The sequence below is a fragment of the Mobula birostris genome, chromosome 6 (genome assembly GCF_030028105.1).
Source record: "Mobula birostris isolate sMobBir1 chromosome 6, sMobBir1.hap1, whole genome shotgun sequence".
Taxonomy (NCBI): Eukaryota; Metazoa; Chordata; class Chondrichthyes; order Myliobatiformes; family Myliobatidae; genus Mobula; species Mobula birostris.
Window position 1 is genome coordinate 110219680 of NC_092375.1, and position 15486 is coordinate 110235165.

The following is a 15486-nucleotide window of genomic DNA, read 5'->3' on the forward strand; positions in this document are numbered from 1 at the left end:
TAATACATCTGGGAATGAATCCAATTTAGACAGCACAGGAGTACAGGCTGACCATCTCCGCCCTTTGACAGCTGAAGCCTCCTCACCGTAGATGGCCTCCAATTCCCAATGGGCTCCCCCTTGCCTCCTGCCTCAATTGGTACTAATTAGGCAAACGCCTGTTGGCTAAACCACAGAAATTATACCAAGCTGTTGTGGTAGGGTGGGTGGGCGTTTTCTTCGGGACGCCAGACAGTGAGGCGGCATCTGACCTGCGACTGAGGGCTCTCCTGCCCCAGGAACAGAAGCCACACACTGAGGCACCTTGTTGCTGACAGCCCTTTGTCACGGGCTTGAGGGTGGGGATGGAGGAGCTGCTAGAACAAAGGGACAGGATGAAAACCCTGCATCAGGGCACTCAAACAAAGGAAACAGCAGCAACTATAGCTCCAAGTGTGTGGGTTCTTGATTTATAAAGGTGCTAGAAGTTACCAGAAGCCAGGAGAATGGGGCTTGAGAGGAATGGTATGGCAGAGCATACATGATGGGCCAAATGGCCTATATCTCATAACTTTATGGCCTCTTAATGGGTTCATGAAACTTGGAATAGGTTCAGACAGGGCACTGGACCTTTGGACAAACATGTTTACATCGGGCAGAATGTAGTCAGTTGATCTGAACCAGCTGGACCAATGAGCTGAAAAATGTCAAAGGTAATTTATTGCAGACCAGTGTGAGGTGTTGCAGTTGGGAGGACAAACCAGGATAGGACTTACACAATCAATGGTAGGGAAGTGAGGGGTGCAGTAGAACAAAGGGATCTGGGAATACAGATCCATAGTTCCTTGGAAGTGGTGTCACATGTAGATAGGGTCACAAAGAGAGCTTTTGGCACATTGGCCTTCATAAATCAAAGTACTGCGTACAGGAGTTGGGATGTTATGTTGAAGTTGTATGAGACATTGCTGACGTCAAATTTGGAATATTGTGTGTAGGTCTGGTTATAGTAGGGATGTCAATAAGATTGAAAGAGTACATTGAAAATTTACGAAGATGTTGCTGGGTCTTGAGAACCTGAGTTATAGAGAAAGGTTGAATAGGTTAGGACTCTATTCCCTGGAGCCACAGGAGCATAGGAGAATGAGGGGAGATTTGATACAGGTATATAAATTTATGAGGGGTATAGATATGAGGGGTAAATACAAGCAGGTGTTTTCCTCTGAGATTGGGTGAGATTAGAACCAGAGGTCAGAGATTAAGGGTGAAATATTTAAAGGGAACCTCAGGAGCAACTCCTCATTCAGAGGGTGGTGAGAGTGTGGAATGAGTTGCCAGTGGCAGTGGTGGATGCAGGCTCGACTGTAACATTTAAGAGAAGTTTGGCTCAGTACAAGGATGGGAGGGTTATGGAGGGGCTATGGTCCAGGTGCCGGTCGATGGGACTAGGCAGAACAGAAGCTTGGCATGGATCAGATGGGCAGAATGCCTGTTTCTATGCTGTGGTATTCTATAGCGTTAACTGCAGCTGGGAACAATATTCAGGGGCAGAGAGTGGTCAATGAGGAGGCGAGGTGGACGCGGTGCCTGGAAGTTGATGATAGGACCGCTCTCACAAATTCTAATCAGCACGCGGAAGGAAAAGTTAATACCCATACTTAAACACCAAATAGAGTTCTTTGAAGTAACATTAAACAGCTTTATTTTCATATCGGTTTTAAAATGTAAAAGAAATGCTTGTACTAATATATAAAAACAAGGAGGTACTAGCAAGAAACCCAAACAGCAGGGTTTTATGGGCTGTGTCACCCTGTAGAGGGAATGGGACATCGCTTGCTCTGTACAGCCTAACAGCCTGGAAGATTTTAACCTTACTGCATCGTGACAACACGCACGGGCAGGCTTAAGGAGTGAGGAAAGTTGGGGTGGTAAGTGGGGAGGGGGGAATTCCCTGTTTTTAAAAAAAAAGTCACTTTTGGTTGGAGCAATGGTTATTTAATTTTAAAAGGAAAACGGAATGAAGTCGAGCGTCAGCCAAGCTTTTTTGAAGCCACAATCAGCTCGTAGTGTTTTTTTTAGTATAAAATCAGCCTTGTGCAAAGGAAACCAATGGCGGCTGCATGCCAAATTCATACCATCTGTTGTCCTCAATTTGGCAAGCTTGTGGAGCCTTTAATTAATTAGACAAAGTAGTTACTATTGCTGGTACACTGTTAATTTGCAACTATTTAGTTTTACTTTGGAGTACTGACCATAAATTTTTGTTGTCTAACTGGATAAAGAAGGGAGGGAGGGAAAGGGGCAAAGAGAAAATCAAATGGCAAATGCAAAAAAAAAGCAATTATGCAGTTATTAAATTAAAAAGTGCCAGCAACCTCTGAAGCTGTGGGAGTTTAAAAGGTAATGATATATTGTTGGTAAAGTACCAAATCATCAAATTAATAGATCTGAAAGAAGAACCTACACTCTGACCCACACTGACCAGATATTCATCGCTAACACTGAGTGTTACTGTTTAAAATATGAAAATTTTTGTAGCTTGTGCTTATTCTTAAAACTACAGTGTACAGCCTCTTAAAGAAGTACCAACACTGACGCGCACTGAACAAGAATGTTCATCACTAACGTTAAAAGAAATACCTCTGCTTATTCTTAAAAATTTAGGTGCACTGCTCTTGAGGAAAAGGGGCTTGGGCTGGGGCGATGAACTGTGGAACAAAAGGGAGTTAACAGCAAACATTAAGAGAAACCAGGAGAGGATGCAAGACACGATGGACATCAAGGCAGAAAAGTGAAGGGGTAAAGAAAGAAACGGGATATAAAGAAGAGAAAATAGTGTTAAAAATTTATGTAAATAAAAAGAGCTGTGTGAATGACACAGGAAAACAAATTAAGATAAAAAGTAGTCAGAGAAGGAACTGATAAATAAACAAATACAAAACTGAGAGAGACCAAGGAACAGACTAATAGTCACATGCAGTAAATTCCATTTGAAAAAATTGTTGCCTATGGGTTCACAGGTAATTTTTTGGTACAATGTTTACGCTTTGCAAAGCCAGAAAACTGCAAGGAAAGAGATGGTGTCACTGACTCTGGGTCATTTCAACTGGATTTCACGTCAAGAACTGAGCTGTTCAGCTAGCCTGCTGCAGTCACACTGGACCTCAAAAGGAAAGATGTGACATGCTGCACAGTGCTCAGCCCCTCATCGGATCAGCTGGCTCTATTCCACCATTGTTTTAAGGTAAATAAATCTCTGTTGCCCCATAGATATTACTGTAGAAAGTTTAAAAACAAAATCATCTGGCCACTTTAGAAATAATCATCATGGCAACCACGGTCATACAACAATCCCAACCCCCTCCCCCCAAAAGAAGAATTGAGCGGCAGAGTTCGACCCATTCCTCTGCATAACTTAGGTCATTGTGGGTCTCTGGAAGGCTCCCAGCTCCTGCGGAATATGGAGACATTCTGGACTCCCAATTTAAGGTGCCGATACATTTGGAACCTTGGAAATCCCTGGATATCGACTTCTGATGTAAAACGGGAAAGAGTGTCTTTGGAGCGAGGTCACTTACAACTCTATTGTTGCCGCTAGTAGTCACATCGCAGTGTGGTCTTCAGATAAAAAAGGAAATGGGATAGAGGGCACAATTGCTTCCTGGCTTAAAAACATTACCCATTATTAAAAAAAAATCAACCAAAAATTCCTTTCTTTTTCTTCTTCTGCTTCAGGGTGTTTCGATTTGAATTGCTCAGAGCTGCTGGAGGAAGACGTTTTCGAGGCACCTGAAACGGAGCACAAAACATTGACAATGAGCCATCAATGAAATATTTGTAACCTTCAAAGTCAAAGTAAGTTTATTATCAAAGTATCTCTGTATCACCATATACCACCTTGAGACTCAGGTGTTTATAGGAAAAAAAGAAATACAATAAAATTTATTAAGAACTATGTATAACCAAAGACTGACAAACAACGAATGTGCAAAAGAAGACAAATTGTACAAATTGAAAATTCATGAGTTGTAGACTCGTGAGCTATAGAGTCTTTGGAAGTGAATCTGTAGGTTGTGGAATTTGTTCAGAGTTGAGGTGAAGGAGGACAGGTTATTCAGGAGTCTGATGGTTGTAGGGTAATAAATGTTCTTGAACCTTCAGTGTGAGACCTAAAACTCCTGTACCTCCTGTCTGATGGTAGTAGCGAGAAGAGAGCATGGCCTGGATGGTGGGGTTCCTTGATGATGGATGTTGCTTTCCTGTAGCAGTGCTACTTGTAAAGGTGTTCAATGGTGGAGAGGGCTTTGTCTATGATGCACTGGGATGTATCCACCAGTTTCTGTAGACTTTTCCATTCCTGGGCATTGTTGTTTCCATACCAGTCTGTGATGCAACCAGTCAGGATACTCTCTACTGTGGTTTATAGAAGTTTGTCAAAGTTTTAGACAACATGCCAAATCTACGCAAACTTTTAAGAAAGATGAGGCGCTGTCATGCCTTCCTATCTTTTTCTCTCCTCATCCCTGAATACCATTGGCTGCCGGGACATGCTGGGAACAGAGTCTCTCCACTGTCCGACAGAGGCGGCTCATCAGGGGAGTGTGCATAGCCCCACAGTACACAGAGCAAGTGGAACAGAATCCAGGGTGCTCCGAGATATTGAAGGTCAATAAAGGAATGGCGATATAAATTCCTGTCCTGAGATTGGAGAGAACAGAGAGTGCAGAGGGGGAATCTGTGGAGCAAAACGACTAGGTAGCAAGAGGCAGCGTCTGTGGAGGGAAATGAATGGTCAATGTTTCATGTCGATCCCTTCCTAGGGACCGTAGGAAGAGCAAAGAGATTTAAAACAGAGGTTGATAGCTTCTTGATTAGTAAGATTATGGGGAGAAGGCAGGATAATGGGGTTGAGAGGTATAATCAATCAGCCATGATGAGAGGAGATTTGATAGAGGTATACAAAATTATAAGGGGTATAGATAGGGTAAATGAAAGCAGGCTTTTTCCACTGAGGTTGGGTGAGACTAGAACTAGAAGTCATAGGTTTGGGATGAAGGATGAAATATTGAAGGGGAATCTGAGGGATTTTTCTTCACTCAGAGGGTGGTGAGAGTGTGGAATGAGCTGCCAGTGGAAGCGATGGTTGTGGTTTCGATTTCAACATTTAAGAGAAGTTTGAAGTACCTAGATGGAAGGAGTATGGACAGCTATTGTCCAGGGATAGGTTGATGGGACTAGGTAGAATAAACGTTCATCACTGAGCAACCTGTTTCTGTGCTGTAGTGCTCTATGATTCTATGTGAGGAAGAGAAGAGAGGCGGGCAGTATAAAGCAGTGAGGGGAAAGGATGGGGCAGGGGCTGGAGCTGGAGCTGGCATGTATCAGGTTGATGCAAGTGAGGAAAATCAGAATCAGGTTTATTGTCACTGATGTCTGTCATGTAATTGTGTTAGTACAGTGCAGTACTTATAAATAAATAGAGCAAAAGAGGAAGAGCAAGATAGTGTTTATGGACCACTCAGATTCTCCTCACCTGCATCACCTGTCATTTTAGTCCACAAGATGACTAGAACCCAAATTATAGGGAAAGTCTGAATAGGTTAGGACTTTATTTCCTGGAGCTTAGGAGTGTCATTAACCCTTTGGATCAGCGGGAGGCCCCACATTCATCGGTGCTCTACTTAACCTGAATATCGTTGCTTTACCTAATTATGCCTTGTTTTACCTGTTAATTGCTCCTTGAAGTTTTATCATCCTGTATATTGGTAACTGCAGGTTTCTGGTGCAACCTTGTACTATTTAAGATACGCACTCTGAGCACTTATTGTTCAGTCTTGAACTGGACTTTCCATAGTGACGTTTGTTCCCATTGACCTGTGTATCATCGTTGATTCTCACTGGTGTTTTATACTCGAACCTCTAGATACTCCGCACCTGGGTTTGCTAGTCTGAGTTCATTACCACAGCAAGACTGAGCTGTCATGGACCAAACAGAGTGTGAACAGTTGTGTATGGCACTGTCCTGACAGGGAGTAGCTGCTGGGAGACACAAACACACGCTGCAGGAGATACTAACCTTGCTGCAGAAGTTCTCTGAGTCCAGTAGGTGAGATTTATGTTCTTCAGAGATTGGTTCTAGTTCTGAGCACTTACCTGTGTATCCTGCCACGGATTTCCTTAACTCCTGTGAAAGATCATTAAACTGACCAGTCCAAGCAGATCGATGGTAATCCCAAGTCTTGCCATGAGTTTTTGATGCACTGCTCCTTAGCATTTGAGTTACGGCCTTCCAAGTTCCCTTCAGATCAAAGTAAGCTGGCACACATCATCTCACTCCTTTTGGGCAGGGTGCCCTTTTGTGCATCGGCACTATGAGAGACGGTTTTGCCCACCTATTTCAATATAGACCTCTTTACTAAAACAATGAGGAGGGTGTTCAATCACCCCACCAGTGGTCAGGAGACAGCCAACAAGGCATCAGGTCTGTGGTGGACTACTCTATAGAATTCCTCACTTTGGCTGCAGAGAGCGTTTGGAACATGGAGGTGCTGTCCACCATATTTCATCAGGGTCTAAATAACAACTTTAAGTATGTTTTAGCAGCCAGAGACCTAGATGAAGATCGGGCAATCTGGATTGATGACCTATGATCTAAGAGGAGGTAAGAAAGATGTGGACGATTTTCCCAAAGAACTTGCCTTCACGCCCATTGGATGTCTTCTTCGACTCCACATTCAAGGACTCCACCCAGACCTCCACAGACTCCTTCTCCTCAGGAGCCAATGCAAATAGGCAGAACTTTTTGTGCTGGGTAAGGGGGTTTGGGGGATGATGTTCTTGTGCTTTGTGCCGGGGAGGGGGTGCTTGGGGGTCAATGTCCTTGTTACATTTTGTGCGTGAGAGGGGGGTTTGGGGGCCAATTGTTCTTGTTGAGTTTTGTGTGGAGGGAGGGGGTTTTGGTAATCGTGTTGCCATTTTTTTTTGAGTGGGGGCGATCAGTTTGCTGCTTCTCTTTGACCTGAATCTAATGGTTTTCTTTGTTTCCTGGTTATCTGGAAAAGAAGAATCTCAGATGTATACTGCATACAGACTTTGATAATAAATGTACCTTTTAACATTTGAATGAAAGGATTAATGTTTTGTGAGAGAAGTGTTTGATGGCTCTGGGCCTGTACATGCTGGAGTTTAGAAGACTGAGGAGGCAACCTCATTGAAACCAAATAAATATTGAAAAGGACATGGAGAAGATATTTCCTGTAGTATGGGAGTCTAAGATCAGAGGACACAGCCTCAGGCTAGAGGGATGTCCATTTAGAACGGAGATGAGGAGGAACTTTTTAGTTAGCAAGTGGTGAATATGGGTATTCATTGCCACAGATGGCTGTGGAGGCCAAGTCTACTTAAAGCAGAGTTTGATAGGTTCTTAATTAGTCAGGGTGTTGAAGGCAACGGGGAGAAGGCAGGAGAATGCAGCTGAGAGGGATAATAAATCAGCTATAATGGAAAGGTGGACTAGACTCAATGGGCTGAATGGCCTCATTCTGTTCCTATATCTTTTGGTTGTTAATGGAAATGACTATGTATGTTCCCATGTACACATGATAAATAAATCTGAATCGGAATCTGCCTGTGTGGGTTTCCAATAGGAACCCAGGAAGACAAGGGTTTACAGGTTAATTGGCTGATGTTAATTCCCCTGAACTTGGTTTGGAAGCTATCATGGGCTCCAAGAGCTGAAGGTCTCCTTCAATGTTGTGAGAAATTTTAAAATTCACTTCTTTTTTCTCAGGGTGACTTGCCGCGTGGATTCTGGTCCTAGACTCCCCTACTATAGACATCTAAGAAGGTGCTGAGGGCAGACTGCAAGTGTTGCCACACATTCTGACCCCAGCAGTTCACGTCCACAATGCTTGGCAGAACAACAAAAGCACAGAAACAACAACAGCAAAACAAACTGCTCATCTCCCCCCCACACACAGGCAGTGCTCCAACTCCAGGACAGGCTCCAAGCTTCATCCATTGGGCTTTGACTTGTGGACGTCACAGGGAGAATGTGCAAACTCCACCGAGTTGGCACCCATGTCAGGGTTGAATCCTGGTCACTGAAGCCAACTGCAGTCCACCATGTGGGTGGGACCCTCTGCAATAACAATGGGCAGAGTGGGGAAACTGCCAGTGAGAACATTCATAGGAAAATATTCACCCACCTGCTTTTTAACCTTTGGGTCCTCTGCAGATGCTGCTGTGATATCCTCTGCCTTTGTTTCACTCGCTGCCTCTGCCTGTGTTTCTGCAAGACTGGGCTGAGGATCCCCACCGTCGTCTTTCTCTGGAGAACACAGAAGGAGCTACAGTGGATTATGACTCTTAAAAATCTGCTGGCAACCTAGGGTCCAAACTGTTCATCTCCAGAGAACTCGAATCTACTGAAGCAAGCAGTCCTGAGCCAAGGGTTACATCCTTGTTTAAATAAAATTGTAAATATTGCTAAATAGATTTAAGAAAAGCAGAGATAGATTTAGAACATGGAAAATAGAACATTACAGTGCAGTAAAGGCTCTTTGACCCATGATGTTGTGCTGCCTTTTTAACCTACTCTTAAGATCAATCTAACCCTTCCCTTCCACATAGTGCTCCAATTTCCTTTTATCCATGTGCCTATTTAAGAGTTTCCTAAATGCCACTAATGTATCAGCCTCTATCAACACCCCAGTAGAGAGTTCCATACACCTACCATACTCTTTTTAAAAAAAAACTTAGCTTTGACATCTCCCCCTATACTTTCTTCTATTCAGCTTAAAATTATGCCCCCTTGTATTAGCCACTTCTGACCTGGGAAAAATTCTCTGGCTATAAACTTGATCTAAGCCTCTTATCACCTTGTATACCTCTATCAGGTCACCTCACATCCTCCTTCGCTCCAAAGAGAAACCTACCGTCATAAGACATGCTCTCTAATCCAGGTAGCATCCTGGTAAATCTCCTCTGTACCCTCTCTAATGCTTCCACATTCTTCCTATAATGAGGCAAACAGAACTGAACACAGTACTCCAAGTGTGTCTAACCATGGTTTAATAGAGCTGCAACACAATCCCCTGACTAATGAAAGGCAACATACCATATACCTTAAAAAAAACCTATCAACTTGCATTGCAACTTTGAGGGATCGACAGATGCAGACTTCAAGACTGCTAAGGACCCTGCTATTAACTCAGTATTCTTCCTTCAAATTCGACCTTCCAAAATGTATCACTTCACATTTCTCCGGGTTGAACCTCTAGATTCAAAAGATATCAAGGTCAGAGAGTTGTACAATACAGAAACAGGCCCTTTCACCAAATGGTTCATGTAACAAAGGTGTCCATCCAAGTTAGTCCCATTTGCCAGTGTGTGGACTAACATTTTCAATCCAAGTACCTGTCCAGTTGTCTATTAAAAATTATTATTGTACCTGTCTCAACCACGTCCTCTGGGAGCTCATGCCACATACATATCATCTTTTGTGTAAAATGTTGCCCTTCAAGTTCCTATTAAGACTTTCTCCTCTCACCCTAAACTTGTGCACTCTATAGTTTTTGATTCCCAAACCCTGGAAAAAGAGTGTATTCTGATGTTTTTGATCGGGTCCACGATATCCTGAAGTGGGAAGGAGAACAGCCAGAGGTCATGGTACATATTGGTACCAACAACATAGGCAGGAAAAGGGAGGAGGTCCTGAAAGCAGACTACAGGGAGTTAGGAAGGAAGTTGAGAAGCAGGACCACAAAGGTAGTGATCTCGGGATTACTGCCTGTGCCACGTGGCAGTGAGTATAGGAATAGAGTGAGGTGGAGGATGAATGCGTGGCTGAGGGATTGAAGCAGGAGACAGGGATTCAGATTTCTGGATCATTGGGATCTCTTTTGGGGCAGGAGTGACCTGTACAAAAAAGATGTGTTGCACTTGAATCCCAGGGGGACCAATATCCTGGCAGGGAGGTTTGCAAAGGCTACTGGGGAGAATTTAAACTAGGATTGCTGGGGAGTTGGAACCAAACTGAAGAGATGGAGGAAGAAGCAGTTGACTCACAAATAGAGAAAGCTTGGAGACAGTGTGAGAGGGAGGATAGGCAGGTGATAGAGAAGGGATGCGCTCAGACTGATAGTTTGAGATGCGTCTATTTTAATGCAAGGAGTATCATGAACAAAGCGGAAGAGCGTAGAGCGTGGATCAGTACTTGGAGCTATGATGTTGTGGCTATTACAGAGACTTGGATGGCTCAGGGGCAGGAATGGTTACTTCGAGTGCCAGGCTTTAGATGTTTCAGAAAGGACAGGGAGGGAGGCAAAAGAGGTGGGGGCGTGGCACTATCAGGCTGCAGAAAAGGAGGAAGACATGGCAGGATCGTCTATGGAGTCTCTGTGGGTGGAAGTTAGGAACAGGAAAGGGTCAATAACTCTACTGGGTGTTTTTTATAGACCACCCAATAGTAACAGGGACATCAAGCAGATAGGGAGACAGATTCTGGAAAGGAGTAATAATAACAGTTGTGGTGGGAGATTTTAATTTCCAAAATATCCATTGGCTTGTCCCTAGAGCGAGGGGTCTAGATGGGGTGGAGTTTGTTAGATGTGTTCAGGAAGGTTTGTTGACACAATATGTAGAGAAGCCTACAAGAGGAGAGGCTGTACTTGATCTGGTATTGGGAAATGAACCTGGTCAGGTGTCAGATCTCTCAGTGGGAGAGCATTTTGGACGTAGTGATCACAATTGTATCTCCTTTACCATAGCATTAGAGAGGGATTGGAACAGACAAGTTATGGAAACGTTTAACTGGAGTAGGGGGAGATATGAGGCTATCAGGCAGGAACTTGGAAGCATGAATTGGGAACAGGTGTTCTCAGGGAAATGTACAGAAGAAATGTGGCAAATGTTCAGGGGATATTTGCATGGAGTTCTGCATAGGTTCGTTCCAATGAGACAGGGAAAGGATAGAAGGGTACAGGAACCGTGGTGTATAAAGGCTGTTGTAAATCTAGTCAAGAAGAAAAGAAGAGCTTATGAAAGGTTCAAAAAATTAGGTAATGATAGAGATCTGAGAAATTATATGGCTAGCAGGAAGGAGCTTTAAGAAAGAAATTAGGAGAGCCAGAAGGGGCCATGAGAAGCCCTTGGCAGACACAAATAAGGAAAACCCCAAGGCATTCTACAAGTATGTGAAGAGCAAGAGGATAAGACGTGAGAGAATAGTGTGACAGTGGAAAAGTGTGTATGGAACTGGAGGAGAAAGCAGAGGTATTTAATGAGTACTTTGCTTCAGTATTCACTACAAAAAAGGAAACTGGCGATTGTAGGGATGACTTACAGCAGGCTGAAAAGCTTGAGCATGTAGATCTTAAGAAGGAGGATGTGCTGGAGCTTTTGGAAAGCATCAAGTTGGATAAGTCACCGGGACCGTACGAGATGTACCCCAGGCTACTATGGGAGGTGAACAAGGAGATTGCTGAGCCTCTGGCGATGAGCTTTGCATCATCAATGGGGAGGGGAGAGGTTCCGGAGGATTGGAGGGTTGCGGATGTTGTTCCATTATTCAAGAAAGGGAGTACAGATAGCCCAGTGAGTCTTACTTCAGTGGGACTTCAGTTACTTTAGAGAAAGGACCCTATGCAAGGCTTATTGAGAAAGTAAGGAGGCATGGGATCCAAGGGGACATTTCTTTGTGGATCCAGAACTGGCTTGCCCACAGAAGGCAAGGAGTGGTTGTAGACGGGTTATATTCTGCATTGAGGTTGGTGACCAGTGGTGTGCCTCAGGGATCTGTTCTGGGACCCCTACTCTTCGTGATTTTTATAAATGACCTGGATGAGGAAGTGGAGGGATGGGTTAGTAAATATGCTGATGACACGAAGGTTGGGGCTGTTGTGAATAGTGTGGAGGGCTGTTAGAGGTTAGAGTGGGACATTGATAGGATGCAAAACTGGGCTGAGAAGTGGCAGATGGAGTTCAACCTAGATAAGTATGAGGTGGTTCATTTTGGTAGGTCAAATATAATGACAGAATATAGTATTAATGGTAAGACTCTTGGCAGTGTGGAGGATCAGAAGGATCTTGGGGTCCGAGTCCATAGGACACTCAAAGCTGCTGCGCAGGTTGACTCTGTGGTTAAGAAGGCATAAGGTGCATTGGCCTTCGTCAATCGTGGAATTGAGTTTGTAGCCTACTGTATATTATGGGACTACTTTATGTTGTAGTAACACGTCGTTGCATGCACTATTAGGTGCATATTGAGCAAGTGCTATTAGGCGTGTATTGACCTGTATGGGTGTGCTCAGTTCGGTTTCAGTCAGTAAAGAACCCTGTTAACTTAATTAGTCTCATTGCCAATTTGTTATGCGTGTGGTCAGGTTACACAACAAAGCCTACATCGTATTGGAATGCCGTGTCTTAATTGATAATGACACTCAGAAGAAGAGCACAAGGTACGAGCCAAGGCAGAGCGAGGCCATGAGTCCGAAAGGAAACGGAAGCACAGCTGGGGTCAGGAACGTTGGGAGACCAAGAGACACAGTCGGAGTCGCAGCACGTCCAGCCAAGACCACAGCTGGTGCTGACCCCAGGGACTGAGGTCTGACTGCCCCAGAAGGGAGATAAAAAGAAGCGACACACACATCTAGACAGAGTGCGCTCGTGGCGCTAGCAAAAAGGACAGGTGAGTCAAAAAGGAAAATAAGGGGAGACCGGGGCTTAATTAACATAACAAAGATGGCGATGATTGGAACCATTACAGCATTTGACAGTGGCATTGAAGACTAGGCAACTTACACTGAAAGAGTGGAGTTATATTGTGAGGCTAATGGTGTTAATGATGAAAAGAAAGCCAACGTCTTACTCAATATTATGGGAGGAAAAAAAACATACGGGCTGCTATGGAGTTTGTTAACCCCTGAAAAGCCAGCTGATAAAATGTTCAAGCAAATAGTAAACACTCTACAACAGCATTTAAACCCCAAACCACTGGTCATTGCTGAAGGATTTAAATTCCATAAACGGAATCAGAATAAAAATGAAAGCATTTCTGAATATTGTGCTGAATTGCGGAAATAATCAGAACATTGTCAATTTGGAGCTGGTCTATCAGACACATTGAGGGACAGGTTAGTGTGTGGCATGCACTGTGAAACCACACAGAAGAAGCTCCTATGTGAAAAAGACCTTACATTCAAGAAAGCACTAAACATCTCAATATCAACTGAAATAGCAGTACAGGGTGCTTCTGAGATACAACAAAAATCTCTGGAATATGCCACAAATAAAATGTTACCGAACAGAAGTGAAGGAAAGAAATGTTACTGTTGGGGGAACAGGTCACATGACCCTGATGATTGTTGGTTTAAAGATAAAGAATGCAGAAACTGTGGCAAACAGGGCCACATTGGCAGAGTATGCAAAGCTAGAAAACAGCAGAAAAAGGACAAAATACAGAGAAATAAGAAACCCCAGAAAGGAAAATACAAACAATGTGCACAAAATGAAAGAAAGCATTTCTGATGAAAACGACTCAGACAAAAGTGAATTGTTTTGTCTGCACCCTCACAGCGTAAAAGAGACAGATGATCGAAGAGTAATATGGATCACTCCACAAGTGGCAGGCGTGAGACTGAAAATGGAGTTGGACACAGGCTCAGCTTTAACAGTGATCTCTGTACACGACTACAAATGACTGTTTTCTCACATACCTCTGAAACAAACTAAGCTGCTGCTAAAGACTTACACAGGAGAGAAAGTGCATCCCAAAGGTAAAATTAAAGTGACAGTGACCTACGGAGACAAAACACAGCAGCTGAACCTCTATGTACTGAAAAATGGAGGACCACCGTTGCTGGGACATGAATGGCTCAGGAAAATTCAGTTGGATTGGCACACAATCAAGGCCCTAAATGTGTCAGCAAAGGAGGGCAGCAAGGCTACATCTGAGAGACTGTCACAAGTACGTGCTGACTCTGAGGAAGTGTTCATGAAAGGAATAGGAACACTTCAGGGCATGAAGGCAAAGATTGAGATTGAGGAAAATGCATGTTCAAAATTTCACAAAGCCAGACCAGTGCCATATGCAATCCGTCCTACAGTAGAGGCAGAGCTGAGAAATCTGGAGCAGACTGGGGTCCTGTCAAAGGTGGATTGGAGTGAATGGGCCATGCCTATTGTTCCAGTGATGAAGAAAACCTCCAGCACAAAACCAGGAAAACCAAACAAGGTGCGCATATGTGGAGACTTTAAAGTGACTGTTAACCCAGTTCTCCGCACAGTACAATATCCCCTACCCCGAATTGAGGACATTTTTGCTTCCCTGTCAGGAGGGGAACATTTCACAAAGATCGATTTGACCCAGGCTTGCCTCCAAATGGAAATCGATGAAGCATCCAAGAAATACCTGACAATAAATACACACAAAGGACTTTACCAGTACAACAGGTTGGTGTTTGGGATAGCATCAGCTCCTGCAATCTGGCAAAGGGCAATGGACCAGGTCCTGCAGGGGATTCCAGGGACTCAGTGTCACCTGGATAATGAACATCTTTCTAACCTAAAACAAGTCACCAGGTTACGAGAATATGGGCTCAGAGCTAATCGACAGAAATGTGAGTTTTTCAAAGAGGAAATCTCATCTGTGGGCATGTGATCAACAAGGATGGCTTACACATGTCTCAAGACAAGATAGAAGCAGTGCTTAAGGCACCACCGTCTGAAAATGTGTCTCAGCTGAGAGCATATCTTGGACTAGTGAACTATTACCACAAGTTCTTGCCTAACCTATCCACAGCCCTACACCCACTAAATGCACTATTACAGACAGGAACACAATGGAAGTAGACTGAGAGCTATGAGAAAGCGTTTCAAGAAATTAAAAGACTCGTAACTTCAGAAGGGGTGCTCACACACTTTGACCCCTCCTGACCTATCTGACTGGCTTGTGATGCCTCATCCCATGGGATAGGAGCTGTGTTATCGCACAAGTTTCCAGATGGCTCTGAAAGACCAATAGCCTTTGCCTCAGAACGCTAACTTCAGCTGAACGCAACTACGCACAGATTGACAGGGAGGCCCTAAGCCTCGTGTGGGGAGTCAAGAAATTCAGTCACTACCTGTATGGCCAAAAGTTTACTCTGTTGACTGACCATCAGCCTCTCGTGTCAATCTTCAACCCAAGTAAAGGTGTTCCAGTGATGAGAGCACAAAGGCTGCAGCAATGGTTTCTTCTCTTAGGAGGTCACAGGTATGACATTGAACACAAGGGGACCAAGCAGCACGGCAACGCAGATGGTTTGTCATGTTTACCTCTGCCCACTTCCGAGATAACTATGCAAATGGATTCAGCAGAGGTCTTTCACACAACAATAGTTGAATAATTACCAGTAACAAACAGCCTCATTAAAAGGGAAACACGCAATGACCCTATGTTATCACAAGTGTATGACATCATGGTAGAGGAATCGCCAGCGCAGGGCAACACACTGTTTCCAGCCTTCTCAG

General features: G+C 43.9%; 1 protein-coding gene across 2 annotated transcripts in view; it reads right to left on the reverse strand.

Moving 5' to 3' along the window:
• Nucleotides 1-1676: 1676 nt before the first annotated feature.
• Nucleotides 1677-15486, reverse strand: part of nhej1 (nonhomologous end-joining factor 1) — a 387162-nt gene continuing 373352 nt past the window's right edge. For both annotated transcript variants that reach the window (XM_072260972.1, XM_072260971.1), the window contains 2 exons: nucleotides 8184-8305; nucleotides 1677-3765 (listed from right to left, as the gene is read on the reverse strand). In XM_072260972.1, coding sequence (XP_072117073.1) covers nucleotides 3732-3765; nucleotides 8184-8305 — 156 coding nt within the window. In that variant the 3' untranslated portion in view covers nucleotides 1677-3731. The remainder of the gene's footprint in view (nucleotides 3766-8183; nucleotides 8306-15486) is intronic.